Below are 19315 nucleotides of genomic sequence, written 5' to 3' on the forward strand. Positions count from 1 at the left end.
AACCACTGAATCATCTCTCCAGTCCCTTCTGGGTTTCTTTCTGAGAGAAAAACTCACTGTGTAGCCCAGAAACACTCCAAACTCAGGATCTTCCTGCTTTAGCACATTCCAGGTTTTCCTTCCTTTCCATTCCCTTCCCTTTTCTTTTTTTATTTCATATATATATATTTGCAGCATTTGTATATGTATCATTATTATCACCATCATCATCATTGTCATCTGCCAGACCAACTCAGTAAAAATGAGCTTGGTGTACACAGAGGAATAGAGGGAAGTAGGCAGCAGGTGCCAGGCAAGCCTAATCTAAACACTAAAAAGTTTGAATTTCAACCCACAGAACAGTGTTTCCCAAGGTGTATGGTTGGGAACTGTAGCTCTGAAGCAGGTACTTCTTGGAGTTACTAAACAAATAAACAAAAAAGAAATATTTTAGTAGAATATATTTTGGAAGCATTCTAGTGTCACTGAAGTGAGATAGGTTTCTTTCCTTCAGGGCTTTTTGGCACTCTGGGACACAGCTGTGGACCAGGACAGAAGCTGCCTTTCCAGAGTTAAGTGGCCATGCCAGTATCCTGAGGAGCAGCTCACAGGTTGAACTTCTCTCAACAGTGTCTCTTGGGGGCAAGCTATGGTAACAGAACAGAATTTTGGGACTGGAGAATGATGCAGTTTGTGGATGAGTATTCCAGATTGAGCACTGTGAGAGGTATACAGGGTAGACTGGAGGCTACACAAATGCTCAGGGGCTGCCTCAACAAGGTCCTGACCCTGCAGTGACAGCTAGGTTGGCCCAGGCCTGAATGATCACTACCCAGAAGTCCTGCTGCATTTCAGTAGGCGCTGGGACTTTTCATCTCAGGCCAAAGCCACACAAAGTATCAGCTCCAAGCAGCTGCCCCAGGTCTCCAGCTCCTATGCTCCAAGAGGCCATTCTAGGGACAGAATCAAATGAGCCAAAATGGAAGCCGTCAGGTTCTCTGAAGCCTCCCAGGAATGTTGTTCTCAACAAGACTAAAGAGCCGTGAAAGAGGAGCTGTGGTCCTGAAAGGCCACCGACTAGTTTAAAGTCCTGTATTTGACATATAGGGGAACTGAAGTCTGAGAAGCAGAGTGGGGACATGCCTAAACTTACACAGCTAGCTGCTGTCATATACCTCTGTGGATCTTACAGTGGCTTTGCATTGTTATTCTTAACATTAATATTTTACCTTTACGTTTTTTTTTTTGTTGTTTTTTTTTTTTTTTTGACAAGGTCTCCCCGTAGGCCTGGAATGTGCTATGTAGACCAGGCTGGTCTTGATCTCACAGAGATCTGCAGCCTGAGTGCTGGAACTAAAGGCATGCTTTATTTTACCTTAAAAAAAGCTTCATGCCAAGGATCCTCCACAGTTAATGTTCTTGATTAAGGCACAGTAAACATTTTTTTTTTTTTGAGGTTGAGGGGCTGGTGAAATTGCTCATTGAGTAAGGATGAAAGCTTGCCACCAAGTCTGATGACCTGAGGTCTACCCCAAGACCCACATGGTGATAAAAGAGAACTGAATCCTCAAAGTTTTCCTCTGACCTCCATATGTGCATCATGGCATTCATGTACTCCCCCCAAAGCACACACACACATGCACTAAAAATTTAATAAAAGTTTTAAAAAGCTTTCTTCTGGATTTATGTTTTGCAATAATTTAAAACATGACTTTCCTTTGATTTTCCTGACTTCCACTTTGCTACAATGAACAAACTTCACACTACTAGAAGGATAATGACAGGAACGAAAGCTTTGCCAAGATTCAAACTTGCCCAAAGTATTCCTTACCAAATGGCTGCCTCACCCAGTAAATCTTTGCCCATTCCTAATTTGACAACTGACCTTCAAATAATGAAGTCACACAGGGAGAAGACAGCTGCTCTGGGGACATGAAGAGAGAGCCCAACGCTAGTCGGTGGGGGTGGGCAGAGGAAACAGGGGTTCTCCTGCTCCCTTGGCCCCTGGGCTTTGATGGAGGCAGACTCCTCCCCTTTATGGCATCAGTTCCATCAGTCTGATGGTTAAGATCCTTCAGATGTGTTCTCAGCCTATAACCCCAGCTTTTCCCTTTACAGGCAGTTTTTTGTTGCAGCCATGTTTCTTCCTGGTCAAAACTCACAGCCTTGTACCTTCCTCTCTCCAGTCTTGCTCACTCCAAATGGCCTTCTGCTGTTCGAGTTTCTAGTTGTCCCAGCTCTCCTCACCCTCTATGACTCAAATTGCTGCATGGATCTCTTGAATGCTCAGTATTCCCTCCATAGGATGTCCACAGTGGGTGGACCCTTATAGGTTATTAACACCAGCTCCTTAGTTTTACAGATGAGGAAAGTGAGGCACAGAATGGGACACAACTAATTAGTTACACAACTAATTAAAGGAAGTTGGACATGGTGACTCATACCTGTAATCTCAGCATTGGAGAGGCTGAGGCAGGAGGACTGTAGTGAGTTCAAGGCCAGACTGGACTACATAGTGAGTTCTAGGCCAGCCTGGGCTACAGAGTAAAGGAAAAAAAAAAAAAAAAAAAAGACCAAGCCCTCCATAAAAAAAAATCATGAAAGGAAAAAATTGGGACTTTGTTTTGTTGATTCTTTACCTTTTTATGATTCCATGGTATCTAAATAATTGATACTATTCAGTAGCATTCATTCTCCACTAAGACCTATAGCCAAAATTTTCACACCAAATATACTAACACATTGTCATTAACCCTCACAGGCCCTTGTTCATTCTTTCATTCATTTATTTATTTATTCATCCATTAATTTATTCAAGCAGCCAATACATGCAGAGGACTAATGCTAAGGCACTATGCTAGATGACAAATACCTGTAACCCCAGCACTTAGGAGGTTGAGGCAAGAGATCAAGAATTCAAAGCCAGCCTGGTCTACATAGTGAGTTCCAGCAAGCCTGGCCACACAAAGACCCTGTCTTAAAAAAAAAAAAGTCAAGTATTGCTATTACTTCCATTTCGTCGTGGTTCAGGAACTGACAGTGGGCAGTTCTGTAAATGAGTTGGGTCCCAAAAGGGACCAGAATTGACTCATGTAGCATCCATGTCAGAATCTCCAGAGATGTAGACAATATTAAAGGAAGACAAGTAGGGCTGAGAAACCTAGACATCAGCAACCAAGAAACCAGTGGGAGAGGAAGGATGCATTGTGGGGACCCAGGGAGAAAGGCGTAGGCCTATGGGGGTATGGCTGGGCAAGACTGCTGCAGAGGACAAGCCAAAATGGAGGGAAAGAGGCCTGATCCTCACCATCTTTCCAAGGACTCCCCTTGGCTGTACCCAACCAGAAGACATATCACCAGAAGCTGAGAAGAAAGCCATGAAGTCCAGCTCTGTCCACAGAGCAGGTAGACAGCAGGTGTGGAAGCAAACAGAACTGTCTAGTAATGTTCCCAACTGGAAAGCAGGAGGGTTGGGGTGCTCACTCTGCCTAAAGACCCTATATCCTGTGCCCTTTCTTCTGTACCATGTGGCTTACGCAGATTTGGGTTCTTGGGCTCACTGTTTAGTCAGCTCTTCTTCAGGCAATAGATGCACTGAGCATGTGCTTAGTCCTTCCTGTGTGTCTCACTGCCCATTCCATATCACAAGGACCATGAACTTGTCTTTCTTATTTCTATAGTTCTCCTGGTACCAGGCATGGTCCTCCATGCACAAAAGCTGTGATCCTATTTTTCTTTATCAGCAACTCTACTGAGGACCACAATGATCTGTGCTAAAGGGGGCTGCTTCAGTCATCCCTAGAGGGTATTCTGGTCTATGAGATGCCAGGAGGGAGTGTTGGTAGGCTCACCACTGAGTCACTTTGATGTGTCATCTTTGAGTGTGAGTGGGGTCATTATGAGGGCTGATGTTTCTTCAAAGATATGGGATTGACATCATTTCCATGGGTATAAAGCTATGAGCCTGGGTCTTGCTGCCTGAGTTGAGTGTCCCTGACTGGTGACTCTCAGCTCTGACTGTGAAGTCCAGCTTCTGCTTTGAGCTTTGTGTGTCAAGCTGATGAAAGCAGTTAACCACTTTCTTTCTTTCACAGCTCCACCTGCTCTGCATAGAGAAATAGTGAGATTTGAAACATGTTCCTTTGCAGGCTCTACCAGCTACAGCAAACAACTGCTTGCTTCACAGCTGTGTGTCCAGGTCTGGACTGCTTAATTCTGACAGTGGGGATGTTGGCAAGAAATTTGGCTGTTTGAAGGTTATAGTCACTGCCTCAGTTTCTGAACAGTTGCTACAACATACATATTATTTTTTTCTTTCTTTCATTTTCTGGAAAGGGGCAAAAGAATCACCAGGGACCACCTTACTTCAGCATTGAGATGCAACAATTGCTTTCCTTACTTCACTGATGGAACCTGGTGGAGTCCTGAGGTCTTTCTGATGCCTTCCTTCTTCTCCCTTCCAGGTCCAGGACACACCAGGAACTGGAACTGAAACAGAAAACAGAAAGAACTGTAATGGGCTGTGGAAGGAAGACTCTCCACTGTGGGTGGGGGGAGGTGAGGGCATTGGGGGGACATTCTGATTGTTGCACAGCCCCTTCTCCTGTGTTCAATTTTTTTATTATTTTATCTTACGTTATATGTATGAGTGTTCTGCCTGCATGTATATAAGTGCATCATGTACATAAAGATCAGAACAGGGTATTGGATCCCCTGGAACTAGAGTTACAGACGATTGTTAGCTGCCACATGGGTGCTGGGAACACAGCCCTGGTCCTCTGTAAGAAAAGCAGTGCTTCTAACTGCTGAGCCATCTTTCCATTCCCTCTCTTGTGTTTTCTAACTGGAATTCTGACATTGCCTCTGTAGTGTGACTCTTACATATGAGGAAGTAAAGCTCAGCAAGGTTACATAGTTGACAGATAAATAGCTGGTGGAATACCTGTCCCTCCATGGCATCATAAGCCTTATAAAGGCCCACAGGGATTTTTCTCTGTTGTTCTTCACCGGGTAATCCACCATGACTATCTTTGATAAATGAATGAATAGAAAGAAACATTCCCAGGATCCTGTCAGTTTCTGACAGGTAAGAAGGGGCTAGCCTTCACTGAGCTTGGAGTCAATGTGGTCAATGCTGTATGAACTTTTTCTTATCTCTCACAAACATCCTAAGAGAAAGTAAAGTTCAGAGAAGAGTTAATTCACACAGGCAGAAAGGGCCCAAGTGGAGTCTGAAAGGAAGTTTTTGTGACTCTACGGTAAGAACATTCACCCCCACTCCTCATGGCCAGAGAGGTGACCTGCCCATGTCCTGTCCATGTCCTTGGCTACAGGGCTTTGCCTACTAGCAGGCCTCTTCTGTGTTCATTCCTTGGAGGCCAAAGCAATCAATAGAGTATTACAAGGGCAACCTTGACCATCAAAGTGGTACTCTGAAGGCCAGAAGTTCAAAGTGACTCTGCATTTCACAAAAGGGTAAGCTTTTATGGAAAGCAAGTGCATCCCTGTATGCTAATAAGCCATCACTTTACCTACAGGTTTTTTCCCTTTGTGTGTTTTGCAGGTTTTAAATTAATCATGATCATAAACATGAATTATACATGGTAGTCTATGCATTTGTAAGATATCCTTCAACTGACTTTCTTCCACCTCACCCCATCACCCTACTTCTGATGACTCATTCCCAAATTGTCCCCAATTGCCTAGGACTTATACCTCACACAGTTACAGAGACCGTAGGACGTGTAGCTAGAGAGACTTAGGTGTCATCTCTGGCTGATATCCTCTGCTCTGGGAGTCCAGCCAGCAGGGTCTTGTCTGATACCACTGCAGTTACAGTGCTGTCTTTGGTCTCCTTTCTATTTATCCTCCACTTTGTCTCTTCACACCCGGGAATCCTATTCTCTAGTCATTATTTATGTTTCCTTTTATTTATTCCCTATTTCTCCATCCCTGTCCTTATCTTGCCTGGAAGACTGGCAAAGACCTGGTGGGAGAGGAGAGGCAGAACAGCCTCAGCAAAGGTACAGAGGTGTGGCAGAAGTGTAGCATATGAAAAAATCCAGTGGGCAGAGAGAAAGGCTGGACACCCCACCCCATGTTCCCCAATCCTACCTCCTCACCAAGGCCAACAAATAAGAGAGCATGGACAGAAAAAGTGCTATACCGATGATCTATAAATTGCCTTCCTCTGGGCGCAGGTGTCATTGAGCTCCATATCTTTCCAGGCTCACTTCCTCCTGTGGTAGTGCACTCTTTTAATAAAACGTCTCTGCTTCCTCCACTATCCATGTGTCCCTGTCCAATTTCTTGTTCTGGGACACAAGAACCTGGAGATCCTGCTGGGCACCTACCAGACTCTGACATCTGCTGATAACAGTGAGAACTCCAGTCTCACTTTGTGAACAGCATATCCTATGAAGCATTGTTTGGCCATAGCAAATTGTTTGGAAAGTGAAATAAGAAAGTGCTCTTCAAAGGATGGAGGGGAAACAATGGGAAATTACTAATTCACTGTGAGCACATAACAAATCCCATTTTTTGAATGTCAAAAAATACTGAAAATGTGAAACTATTGCTCTTCTGTAAGTGAGGCAAATACCATGCTAAATATTCTGTTAAAAGCTACAGGGAGTGAGAACTTGAGAACTCAAAAGGAACCAAGTTCTTCATTCAAAGAACAGGAAGTATGGAAGGGAGAAGGAACTTGGGGTGGGGGAGGAGCTTGGTGGGGAAGGGTAAGGCCTGACAGGTAGAACAAGAAAGCAAGGAATTGCCTTCTGTCTCCATGGGAATCAGTTTAACCAGAGTGTGAAGGGATAAGTCTGTTCCATTTTGAGACAATGCTAAGAAGACTGGATGAAGAGGCTGTAGACACCTGGCAGAAAGACACAGGTCCAAGCTATAGATTTTGTGTACAATCCCAGCTGACCTAACACCGGGTTTAGAGCAGAGAACTCCAGGAAGCATCCTGGACCCCAGGCTATCTCACTAATGGGGAAAATGGGATGGCCAGCAATGACATCAGGGTCTCCTGTTAAACTGGCAGGACTGGATTCAAGCTGTGCTTTCCAGGATTCCAGCATTTTTTGATACTACTGTTCTCAAACATATATAGGTCTGTGTGTTTTTGGAGCAACCTATCATTTCCTTCTTAGGACAGATATGAGTCCCAAGCAGATCCTTCTCTTCTGGAATCTTTTCATAGTATACTGGTGAAGGCTCTGTCTTGGATGAGCACAGTATCTTTCATCTAGAGATCTTAAGGAGCCTTAATGACAACCAAGCTTCATTATTTCTGCTTTATGGATGAGGAAACTGACTCACAGAGGGCTTCAATGATTTTCTCACTCACCCTGAGAGTTATTACTAGAGCCATGAATGAGACTTAGGATAAAGGTCTACTTCATATACCTTTAAACCTATATCCTTTATAGTAGCATAGTTTACAAAAATAATGACACCTTTGCATCTAGAGTTCATTACTTTATTCTGTTATTAAATCCGGCTTGTGTGGAGTAGAAGCATCTCAGTATAACAATCCACCTTGGGTTCTTCTTCAGTGTGAAGCAAGATGGGAAAAGTTGCTGTGTGTTTTATTGGTGATGCCTGGACCATTCACATTTCATTGTTTTCATCCACCCATCCATCCATCATTCATTAACTCAGTCCAGTAACACACATCTCAGTTCCTATGACATCACCTGTAAAATGGGCACAGTGACATTACCATTGGCAAAAGGCTGCTGTGGAAATTAAGATAATTTCTATAAAGCACACCGCTTAACATAAGGCAAACCCTTTAGGTAATAATAATTATTAAGCAAGTAATTACAAGAGACACATTGAAAGATTAAAAAAAAAAATCTCTTTTGCAGACCTATATAAAATGGGGAGGACAAAGTTGTAAGTGAAGTGAAGTGAATTCCTGGGAGAGAGACAGATCTTTTCCTCCTCTTCCTCCTCTTCCTCCTTCTCCTTCTCCTCCTCCTCCTCCTCCTCCTCCTTCTCCTTCCTTCTTTTGGATATTTGAGACAGGGCTCCCTGTAGCCCCAGATGGCCTGGAACTTGCTATGTAGACCAGGCTGGCTTCCATCTCATAGAGATCTATCTGCCTCTGCCTCCTATGTGCTGGGATTAAAGGCATGTGCCACCACACCCAGAAAGAGACAGATCTTTCAAATTAAAAACTAGAAATGGGGACATGGCCCTTCAGTAGACATAAGGGGGAGAGCCCTGGATTCTCAATTTAGACACAAAGTGTCAGAAAGACTAGGAGGGGATTTCTGGGTAGTGGATATTAAGTGGACATCAACCATTTAAAGACAGTAGAAATGTGGAGATAGGGTATAGAGACATGGTCACAATTCTAAGAAATGAGGTGGATCTTTTAAAAAATATTTTATTATTTTGTATTTCATGTGTATGAGTGTATTGCCTGCATATAGGTAAGTGCACCCGTGTTGTACAATGCCCTCAGAGGACAGAAGAGGCCGTCGAGATCCCCTGGAACTGGAGTTACGGACAGTTGTTAGCTGCCATGTGGGTGCTGGGATTTGAACTCGGGTCTTTTGCAAGAACAACCAGTGTTCTTAACTGCTGAGCCATCTCTCCAGCCCTGAGGTGGACCTTTTAAGTTCTGAAGGGACAGGTAGTTGTAAAGTCATAACTACTGACAGATGCTCTTTACTTCCCATTGTTCTGAGAATTGAACAAATACTTTTGTGCAAATTCCTGCCTGACTCACCTGTACTCAGGACACCTGAAATTTGGTGTTAAAAAGGAGGAAATGGACTGGGACAGTCAGGATGCTGCAGAAAGCAGAGCATGAGGTTGCTCAGAGAGAAACAAGCTCAAGGAGAGCCTTTCTTATGGCTCATTTGGAAGGAACTGAGCTGGTGTCAGTAGGAATCTGCCAATTCCTTATACCCTCTTGCAACTCCAGTCTCCTGTGTTACCTAAAATCTGGGTTTGAAATCTTTTCCAGGCCAGACACAAAATGCTGGGGCTATAAAGAAAAACAATCACAGATTTGACCACATAAAAATTAGAAATGTTTGTATGACAAAAGATAATCAAACCCAGAAAGAAAACAAACTGGTGTCAGTCCCCCTGGAAATGGAGTTATAGATGGTTATGAGCTGCCGTGTGGATGCCAAGAACTGAACCCAGTTCCTCTGCAAGTGCTCTTAACCCTGGAGCTATTTCTTCAGCCCCGAACTGTAACATATTTTTAAAGATATATTGTAGCAAAGAGGAACATCCTTAGTCCACAAGAAAGGCCTAATATCCCTGGGAAAGAGGCAAAACCAACAGAGGCTATAAACAGATAATTTCAGAAGAAGTAGACATGCAAAGTACCCATCTCAACAGTAACTAGGAGAATGCAAATGAAAACAATATGTTACTTTGTTTTCTCATTTAATTGACACAATTAAAAACATTTATAATATTTAGTACTGGCAAAAGTGAAAAGACAGGAACAGTTTCTTTCTCTGATGACAATGTAAACTGGTGTAGCCTTTAAAATTTTTTAAGTTTAGGCCAGGTTTGGTGGCCCATGCCTTTAATTTAATCCAAGCACTCTGGAGACACAGGAAGTTAGATTTCTGTGAGTCTGAGGCCAGCCTGGTCTAAAGAGTGAGTCTCAGGCCAGCCAGGGCTACATAGCAAGACCCTGTCTCAAAAATATATAGTCCAGGGGGCTGGAGAGATGGCTCAGTGGTTAAGAACACTGGTTGTTCTTACAGAAGACCCAGGTTTGAATCCCAGCACCAATCTGTCAGCTAACAACTGTCTGTAACTCCAGTTCCAGGGGATCCGACAGCCTCTTCTGTCTTCTGCAGGCATTGCACGACACAGGTGCATTTACCTACATGCAGGCAACACACGCATAAACATAAATTAAAAATAATAAATAAAATATTAAAAATATAGTCTATTATTATTAATTTGTGTGTGTACATGCACCACAATGCACATGTGGAGGTCAGAGAACAACTTTGTGGCATTGGTTCTCTCCCTCCACTTTTACAGGGGCTCCTAAGATTGAACTCAGAAGATCAGGTTTTCACAGCAAGCACTTTTACCAGCCAAGCCATCTTGCAAGCTTATAGCCTTTGAAAAGGCAGTTTTGCAGTATATGTAAATACTTACAGGCTGCCTGCCCTTTGTTACTACAACAATCCACTTTGTTACTATTCATTTATCTCCACATTAAGGCAAAAGTACAAGAATGTCAATGACAACGTGAAAACATTTATCAAGGACTGGCGCTCTCCTAAGCAGGACACCAAGACAGAGAAAAGTCAGGTGAATTGGGATCACACTGCTAGCATGAAGTGACAGGTAGCTCAGGCAACTGTCCCCAGAGTCTGTCCTCAACTGCTATGCTTTTGAATATGATAAACATAGCATGGTGCCTCACACTATAGGATAGAGTACAGCAGTCAGAGCATGAGAGAGATTTCTGTCTACAGATATGGGTGCATCCCAGGACACAATAATGGAGGGTGGGGGGGGATGTCAAGTTGAAAAATACTATGATATGGTACAATTCCATGCATATAGAAAATTTATAGATCTATGTCTATGCAAATACTTAAGTATTCGAATGTATAACAACTTTGAGTAAGAAAATAATGCATGTGAAAGGAGAGCTGGAGCTGGCCGAGATGGTTCCCATCTGTAAACCCAGCACTTGGGAGGCTGAGGCAGGATGATGAGCCCCTGGGAAGAGACAGATCTTTTGAGTTGACTAGAAATGAGGATACTTTTTTCAATAAATATAAAGGGACCTCTGGCTCCTCAGTTTAGACCATGAAGTGTCAGAAGGTCTAGAAAGGGAATTTTGGGTGGTAGATGTTTGGTAGGGAATGGCCTTGGACTACATAGTAAGTTCCAGGCCAGCCTGGGCTCCTGAGACTGCCTATAAACAACAAGCAACCAGGGAGGGGAACATGGACGTATGAACAAAAAGAGTTTGAGAGTGAGCACTAGCAGACAAGATTATCAGATTATAGTCTATGTATTTCTGACTTGTTTGAATTTTTACAAGGATTTATATGTGTATTTCTTTTGCAAACAAGAATTGTCATTCTGGCAAAAGCTAAGCTAAATATACCTAATTAAAAGAAAGCCAGACCGATAGACAAGAGGTGGTTTAACATTTATCAAGAGATAAGTTTTGGGACTGGAGAGATGGCTCAGCAGTTAAGAACACTGGTTGTTCCCAGTGCACACCTGTAATCCCAGCACCCACATGGCAGCTAACAACTGTTGGTAACTCCAGTTCTAGGGGATCCGACAGCCTCTTCTGTCCTCCAAGGGCATTGCACGACCAGGGTGCACTTACCTACAAGCAGGCAATACACTCATACACATAAAACAAAAAATAATAAGTAAAATATTTTTTAAAAAAGAGATGTCTTTTCTTCAATGGTGTGGGTCTTGAGTAAAAAAAAATCTTTAAAAAAGTTTATTATTGTGTGTCTGTGCATGTATGTGTGTGTATGTGCTACAATACACATTGGAGGTAAAAGGACAATTTTGTGGAATTGGTTCTCTCTTTCCTCCTTTACATGGGGTTCTGGGATTGAACTCAGGTCACCGGGTATTCTTGGTAAGTACCTTTGCCTGCTGAGCCATCTCCCCAGCCCCCAAAATCTTCTATACCATGGCTTTTTCTGATCTTCTTAATAGCTATATGTAGAAGCATGTGTGTCTTGTTGATTAGTGTTGTTCTTTTTATTTAACCTACTTTGTGTGTGTACTGTATGAGTGTACTTGTGTACATGCATGTGTGCAGTTGCATGTATACATGTGTGCACAGGTGCATTTGAATCAGAGGTTGTCATTGGGTGTCTTCCTCAATCGCTTTATACCTTATTTTTTGAGACAGGATCTCTCACTAAACCTGGAGCACCTCAACTTGAATAAACTGGCTGGTCATCAAGTCTCAGGGATCCTGCTATCTTCACCTCCCTTACACTGGAATTACAGATGTGTGTGGCAGGTTTTTTACGTGGGTGTTGGGGATTGAACTCAGGTCCTTGCACTTGCTTATGTTGCAAGCACTTACTGTTCAAGTCATCTCCTCAGCTCCGTGTTTTTTGAGATAGGTTATCATGCAGCCTTGACTGGCCTCAAACTCCTGATCCTCCTGCCTCCATCTCCCAACTGCTGGGATTACAGGTGTGCGCCAGGACTGATCCAGCTACTTTTAAAAAAAAGTTTTAATGACTTGAGACCATGGCTTCGTTACCTAACCAAACTTCATAAAAATATACAGCCAGTCATTGCAAAATGAATTTGTAACCTGAAGACCAGAGTGTTCCCTTTGCCTGCCTATTAATACTGTCACCAGGAAAAAGGATCTATAATCACGATTATCTAATTATTTTGCTCCAGTACATAAGTGGGAGGAGCGCCTAGCTGGCTTTGCCCTCCTGCTGGGGTTCAGGGAAGGTATGAAGAAATAAATTCACCTCCAGATTTGAAGGATTACTTTTTGACCAGAGGCCAGTTCTATTATCTGAGCTGAAAAGCTTTCTTGCGTCATCAAGAGCCTCTTCCTGCCTTAGTCCAAGTCAGAGTGGCTTCACCCGAAAAAGAGAGAAATTGTTCATGGAACACGAGCTGATTGAAGGATTTTCACAAACTCTGGGCTTTCGCTTTGACAAGCCAAAGAGAAAGTTCTAAAGATTCTTACTATTATGGCCACCACACAGTAGCTTCTGTTGGAGCGGCCCAGTTTTTCAATTTTTGAAATTTCAATGTGCCCCTTAGCAGCATCCTTACAAGAAAAAGGCTAAAAAATAAACTCGTTCTTAAAACTCTTTTCTCATTCCATTAGCTGCTCATTTTAGAGCGTGCATAATCCCTTTGCATTTTTTTCACTTCCACTACACTTTTTCTTATAGTCAACGGGGCCTGCATACCAGCAGGCTTCTTCCTGTGAATGTGACATGAGTTTGCTAGGATTATTCAGTAGCTGGACAACTGAGTCCACTCCCAGGTTTTGGTCATTAGGAGCATTCTGAATAGCTTTGCTGTAAACATCTTTATACGAGTCCTCCCCCTCCCTCTCTGGATCATTTCCTTACACTTGGACTTCCTTAAATGGGCTTACTGGGTCAAAGGGGCTCTGTGAACAGTTTTATAGCTCTTGGCACATAGTTTTGAGATTGCGCCCTGTGAGGATCTGACCAATGGCCCGGGGCCGCGAGAGGCCAGGAATGCGGAGGAGCGGTCCCTCTGGCTGCCCCCTTTCCACTCCCCCAAAGCAAAGCAAGCACTGGGAGAACTGAAAAGAACTTCCCTACCGCCCTTCGGTTGTCGCGGCATGGCTAGTTCTAAGCCGCGGCTGGGAGACCACGGTCAGGACTGGGCAGAAAGGTTTTGGCCATTGTAGGGTTTGTGCCCCGGGGCGGAAGCAACAGTGCCAGGCCTCGCAGCCCGAAGACCCGGATTCCAGCAAGTCGCCCGCACAGAGCGCAGGGGGCGCGCCCACCCCAGGCCGCGGTTCCCCGGGCGCGCAGGCCCCAGGAAGGGCGCTGACCCCGGGCGCTAGCGTTCACAAGCGGTCGCTGTGAGGCCCGCATAGCTGCGCGCTGAGTCAGCAGGGCCGCCTAGGCCGCGGGGCGGGGAACCTGGGCGCCGCCTAGGCCGCGGGGTCGGGCGGGAGACACGGGGACGCACGGTAGGGGTTGACGGGGAACCGCGCGTTGGGCCAGAGCCCAGAGAAGGGGCAGGAAGGGATACGAAGAGACGGAGAAGAGGAAGCGCTGGAGCGCAACCCCGCGGCGGGGCGGGGCCAGCGGCCGAAGGGGCGGGGCCTGGCCGCGGGGGCGCGCGGCGGGGGCGGGGCCTGGAGGCAGGCGGCCCCGGGCGGAGGGGCTTGTGGGTAGCGACGGCGCGCGGCCGGGTAGGGCCCCGGCGCGAGAGTGCGTGTGAGGGGTGCGGGCTTGTGGGAGTGCAAGGCGGCCGGCGGCGACATGGGAGCGGTCTGGCGGCGGCCGTAGCTGCCAGAGTCTGGACTGGACGCTCCCGAGGCCTTGAGGGCGGGGCGGCGCGGCGCGGCGCGGGCGCCACTTCCCCGCTCCCGCCCGCCGGGTCCTGGCGAGCTCGCTTGGGAGCAGCGGGCTGGTCGGCGAGAGTCTTGACTGAGGGGCGGGGACGCAGTTTGCGCCTCGCGGGGCCGGGCCGGGCCGGGCGGCTCCTCCTTAGAGAGCAGTAGGGACCCGCAGCCGCTGCCAGCGGAGGGCGCTGGGCCCGGCCTCAGCCGGAGGTCCTCGGGCGGCGTTAGGCCCTGAGGCGGCGGGACCGGAGCGCGCGCCCAGTGGTGGCGGCATGAGCCGGGCCCCGCGGACGGGGAAAATGCCCGGCGCCCCCGAGGCCGTGCCGGGGGACGGGGCAGGCGCGGGCCGCCAGAGGAAGCTGGAGGCGCTCATCCGAGACCCTCGCTCACCCATCAACGTGGAGAGCCTGCTGGTAGGTGTCCTTGCTGTCTGCGACCCTCTTGCCCACCCAGCCATGGGCAGCGGGGAGGTCTTGCCCCACCCGCCCAGCTTCCGGCAGTGCGGGGCAGTGCGGGGCTGGGGACCCGACGCTGGAGACAAACCCACCTAGGTTCCTTCCTTCCACCTCCTGGAGCTGGTGACATCTCGTCTGCCTCCTTTCTCCGAGCGCTGGGAGGAAACACCCCTCTTCTTCCCGCCTACCGGGTCGGTTTGGGGAGGAAAGGTGGAGGATTGGCTGCCCTTCCCACCCCGGGCTAGCCAGTTTGAAAGTGTCACGCTGCGTGGGGGCTCCGGTGCTAACCTGGGAGAAAGGAGCCCGATGCTCTTTCTGTTGGGAGTACCATACCACCCTGGAGAACACGACAAAGAGCGACCCTCGCTCTCTCAGAAAAATGGGAACACATAGGCCAAGTTTTGCTGTTTTCACTTGCTTTTGGACCTCCCATAGTAGCGATTTTAATTTATGTAAATCTAATTTCCGGAGATTGATGCACCAAAACCAAGAAATGAGTCTGAATTGTAGAATGGAATAAATCTGTCCCCTTCATCCTGTCTTCCCTGCGGCATTTAAAATCCAAATTAATAGCCTTGGAGAGGCTGGTAGTTTGACTGACTAAGAAAGGAACACGTTTTACACATGAACGTATCGGAGGATGCCGGCATCTTTCTGGTCTTGTTAGGGTAGACAATTACATTTGGCAAGCAAATTTGATCAGTGTGCAGTTAGAGATGCATTTAAGGGGGAAAGTGGTGTGAATGACTCCCCTGAGGAGAAGGCGAAAAAGATAGTCTCGCTATTGAGTTAACTCTGGTGTCCTAGAGTCTGGGTGGGCGATCAGACATTCTGTGCCAGAACCAGATGTCCGTTCTGGGCCCTACTGGGAGAAGCCCAGAGACTGATGAGAAAAACGATCTTCCCACTAACTTTGCTTCTGAGGCGGTTGGTTATCCTTTGAGGTTTCTGGAATCGTTTTTGGAGTGACTCAGTCCTGTTTGGCCACAATGCATGCGGACTAGAGAATGGGCATCTTTCTGTAGGATGTGTAGAATGTAATGATGAGCTGTATTGTATCAGAATGTAGTGATGAACCATATTGTATCAGAATGTAGTGATTTGATTCTTCTTGCTTTTTTTTTTTTCCTGTTTTTCTTTTTCTGGTATTGTTTTTCTGGTTGGTTTGTGGTTCCTTGTCTGTACACTTTTCTGGAGGTCTTTAGTTTGGAGTAGGATTAGCTGCATGGAGCTCATAGCCCTTCCTTCTCAGGTTCCTCTCCTGGATTTATACTTTGGTATTTTGCTAGCAAAACTTTGATCTAAGGCCAGAAAGTTCAGCTAAAAATAGTATCTGTAAATCTCAAATATTAGTCAGGTTCATGCTCAATCCCAGATAGAAGCTTTTACATTTCAGTTTCATCCTTGTATCTTTAGTGATGTTAATCATAATTATTAGGGTTATTCCAAGCTTGGAATTAAGTTGTTTACATCTGTGATATGCTCATACATTTTGTTTTATTAAAATTATTTACTAAATTATTACATGTGGTCAGTGAACAGTTTAGTCTCTTCCTTAGTTGAGTGTTTAATACAGTCAGGACCCATATTTATTAAGGTGACATATTACTGGTATGTGAGTTGACATCAGATGCTGATTTGACAGCAGTTTTGCCACTGCCTTGAGTTGATTACTTGCTATTCAGAACAAGACTGCAAATGTGATTGTGAAGTGCAGTAAATCTTAACAACCTCCAAAGTGCCCATATTCTTTTGGAGCAAGGTTCCTGGTGTTTGCAAATTGAGAAAAATTTAAAGTTACAATAATTATTTAGAAATTTTGTATGTCTTATCATGACATATTGGAATGAATTAATATTTTAATTGTGGTAGCATTGTACACAAGATTTGCCATTTTAACTGTTTTAACTGTATAGTTGAGTGATGTCACATTGTTAGTGCAAACCATCACCACCATTCATTGCCACAACCTTTTCAGCTCTCCAAACTGAAACCTGTAAATTAGTCTTTAAAACAATGTTAAAATGCACTTGAAATAATGATTGCAGTCGCTTTAAAGATTTGAAACCTTACCATAGGCTGTATTTCACAGTACCATTGTTTTACTGCACATCATATTTCTTTTAGTTTTATTCTAGAAAAACATATTTTTATCATTTATAGAGAAAAGCCTGAAAAACAGTCTAATACAACCACAGGCATGAAATTTAGTTACTGCATCCAGAAGCCTAGAAAGTACCATTGAATGATGTAGCCTGACAAATACAGCAAAAGTAAGATCATGAAGTGTACCAGAAGTTCCTGTGTTCCAGTGTTTCCAGTAGGCCTGACAACCCATTCCTAGGAAAAAAGTTACACAAGCTAACATGTTAGGGTGCTTAGCTCAGTGCTTCATAATACAGTCTTTAAATTCAGTTCCCTTTTCCTGTGTGCATTTGACATAATTTTAATTGCTTTAAGCTTTCTTTGGAGAAGGAAATTATTTTTATAGCTATTTCTTGTTTCACAATTTTGAATGCATATCATCATTTTGAATTTGCTGTCATAAGTGATAATCACTATCAAGTATGTTTAGGGCTGGATTCCAAGACTATCATAGTATACAGACTAAATTATCTTGTTTTTTTTGCAGAGGCTAGTTGCTTTATGTGGACACTAAAATAAATCTGAAGAGAAATCACCCCTATTGTAATTATAGAATGTGAGCTGCTTGGTATTACATAAAATTGTTTTGAGAGAGATTTGCTTTTGTAATTTAAATTTTTTTTTTGTGTGTGTGTGTGTACACCCTTCATTTATATGGAAGTCAGAAGAAAACATGTGGGATCAAGTTCTGTCTTTTTACCACATGGATTCCAGGGATTGAGCGCAGGTCTTCAGGCTTGGCAGTAAGCACTTTTACCCAATGAGCCATTTCATTGATCCCAAAACTTACATTTTGATAATTAGGAAATCTTAAAGAAAACAAATTTTCTTTAGTGATGAAGGAAATTTCCCGTTTAGGTGAAAGTGAACCTCTTGCAGAGACAGCCCCGTAATTCTTTATAATTTCAAAACATGAAAAACTCTGAAAACTGTTTTCACTAAAATTTATTGAATAACACCATCTGACCTGATTTTTTTGATAACAATGTTTGTAGTCCATTCATTTCTCTTAGTGTAAATAATAATAGCATTCAAAAATTTTGTATATTTTTAGGTGTATGAGTGTTTTGCTTGCATGTATGTAAGTGCACCCATGCATGTAATGCCTGTGGAGGTCCAAACAGAAGAGGGCAGTTAAGGAAACCAGTTAAGGATGGTTGTTAGCCACCGTGTGGGTGCTGAGATTCAGACCCAGGTTTTCTGCAAGAGCAGCCAGTGCTCTTAACCACTGAGCCATCTCTCCAGCCCAGATAGATGTCATTTTAAGATAATAGAAACAATATGTTACTATTAGAGAAACTAGGGTATATAGAAAAGATAAATGCTAATGATGTTTATCTAGAGTCTTCCTATCTAGCGAGAAACACTGGTTGACAGTTTGGCGATGGTGGGGGGACAACTGACTAAAATGTAAATGTAAAAAAATACATGTGAACTACATAGGTACTTTGTTATTTCTATCTACATTTACTGAATAGTAGGAGTTTGTTTTGGGTCTCATGTCCCAACCTGGCTTTGAACTAGATATGTAGCTGAAGATAATCTTGAACTTCTGTTCCTCCTGCCTCTACCTTCTGAGTGCTGGAACCACAGGCATTCACCAACATACCCTGCTTTGTACTATGCTGGGAATCAAACTGAGGGTTTCTTACATACTAGTGTATTAGTTACTTTTTTGTTGCTGTGATAGAAACCAAAGCATCTTATAGAACGAAGAGTTTATTTAGCTTATGGTTCCAGGGGAATTGGAGTCCATCATGGTGGGGAGGCATGGCAGCAGAGGTGGCTGGAGTAGGAGCAGAAGCTAAGTGCTCATATCTTCAAGCAGGCACTGGAAGCAGAGTGCTACTAGAGATCCTGTAGGCTTAAGAACTCTCTAAGCCCGCCCCCAAGTGATGTGCTTCCTCCAGCATGGCTACACCCTCTAAGACAGCCCCAAACACCACCAACTAATGACAAAATGTTTGAATACTTGGAGGCTATGGGGGGGGGCATTCTCATTCACACTACCACACTAAGCAAGCATTCTTCCAACTGAGCTACATTTGCAGCCCCAAGTAGGAGGGTGTGTGTGTGTGTGTGTGTGTGTGTGTGTGTGTATGTATGTATGTATGTATGTATGTATGTATGTACACACTTGTAGGTGCACTCCCCTGCAGGGACCAGAGATTGACATCAGGATGTCTTCCTCACTCAGTTCTCCACCTTTTTATTTTTTGAGACAACATCTCTCACTGAACCTAGAGCTCGCTGGCTGGTAGGCCTCTGGGAGTCCTTCTGTTTCTCCTCAGCACTGCTCCTGGTTTCTGTATGGAGATGCAAGCTCAGGGACTCACTTGTGCAGCAAGTACTTTACCCACTGAGCAGTCTCTTCAGCCGAAAAGTAGGAGTTTTTATGTAGTCAGATTTATCAGACTTGTCACTGTGGGATGATTTCTGGCTTAGCTTATTATGCTTAGGAAATTCTTTATTACCAGTCAGGTGTGGTGGTGCATGCCGAATCTCTGAGTTGAAGGCCAGCCTGGTCTACATAGTGAGCTCCAGGCCAGTTGGGGCTACAGGGAGACCCTGTTTCAAAAAAGACTGAAAAAAACTTTATTACCAAAAGAATAATATATATCTGACTTTTAGTGTTCTTGTCTTTTAAATTTTTTTTTAT

At 44.5% G+C, this 19315-nt stretch overlaps 2 protein-coding genes across 2 annotated transcripts in view; one reads left to right on the top strand and one right to left on the bottom strand.

Annotated features, from left to right (window-relative positions):
* Positions 1-13766: 13766 nt before the first annotated feature.
* Positions 13767-14330, bottom strand: LOC115067156 (basic proline-rich protein-like; the record flags this gene model as incomplete). The annotated part of the gene is made up of 2 exons (XM_029554563.1): positions 14303-14330; positions 13767-14200 (listed from the first exon to the last, which is right to left on the bottom strand). Coding segments are annotated over exons 1-2 (462 nt in total), but the record flags the coding sequence as incomplete, so codon positions are not given.
* The window catches only part of Rock2 (Rho associated coiled-coil containing protein kinase 2), a 172368-nt gene continuing 167381 nt past the window's right edge, over positions 14329-19315 (top strand). Inside the window, exon 1 of the mRNA XM_008850105.3 lies at positions 14329-14469. Coding sequence (XP_008848327.1) covers positions 14329-14469 — 141 coding nt within the window. The remainder of the gene's footprint in view (positions 14470-19315) is intronic.

The sequence above is a fragment of the Nannospalax galili genome, unplaced genomic scaffold (genome assembly GCF_000622305.1).
Source record: "Nannospalax galili isolate Female #2095 unplaced genomic scaffold, S.galili_v1.0 scaffold100, whole genome shotgun sequence".
NCBI lineage: Eukaryota > Metazoa > Chordata > Mammalia > Rodentia > Spalacidae > Nannospalax > Nannospalax galili.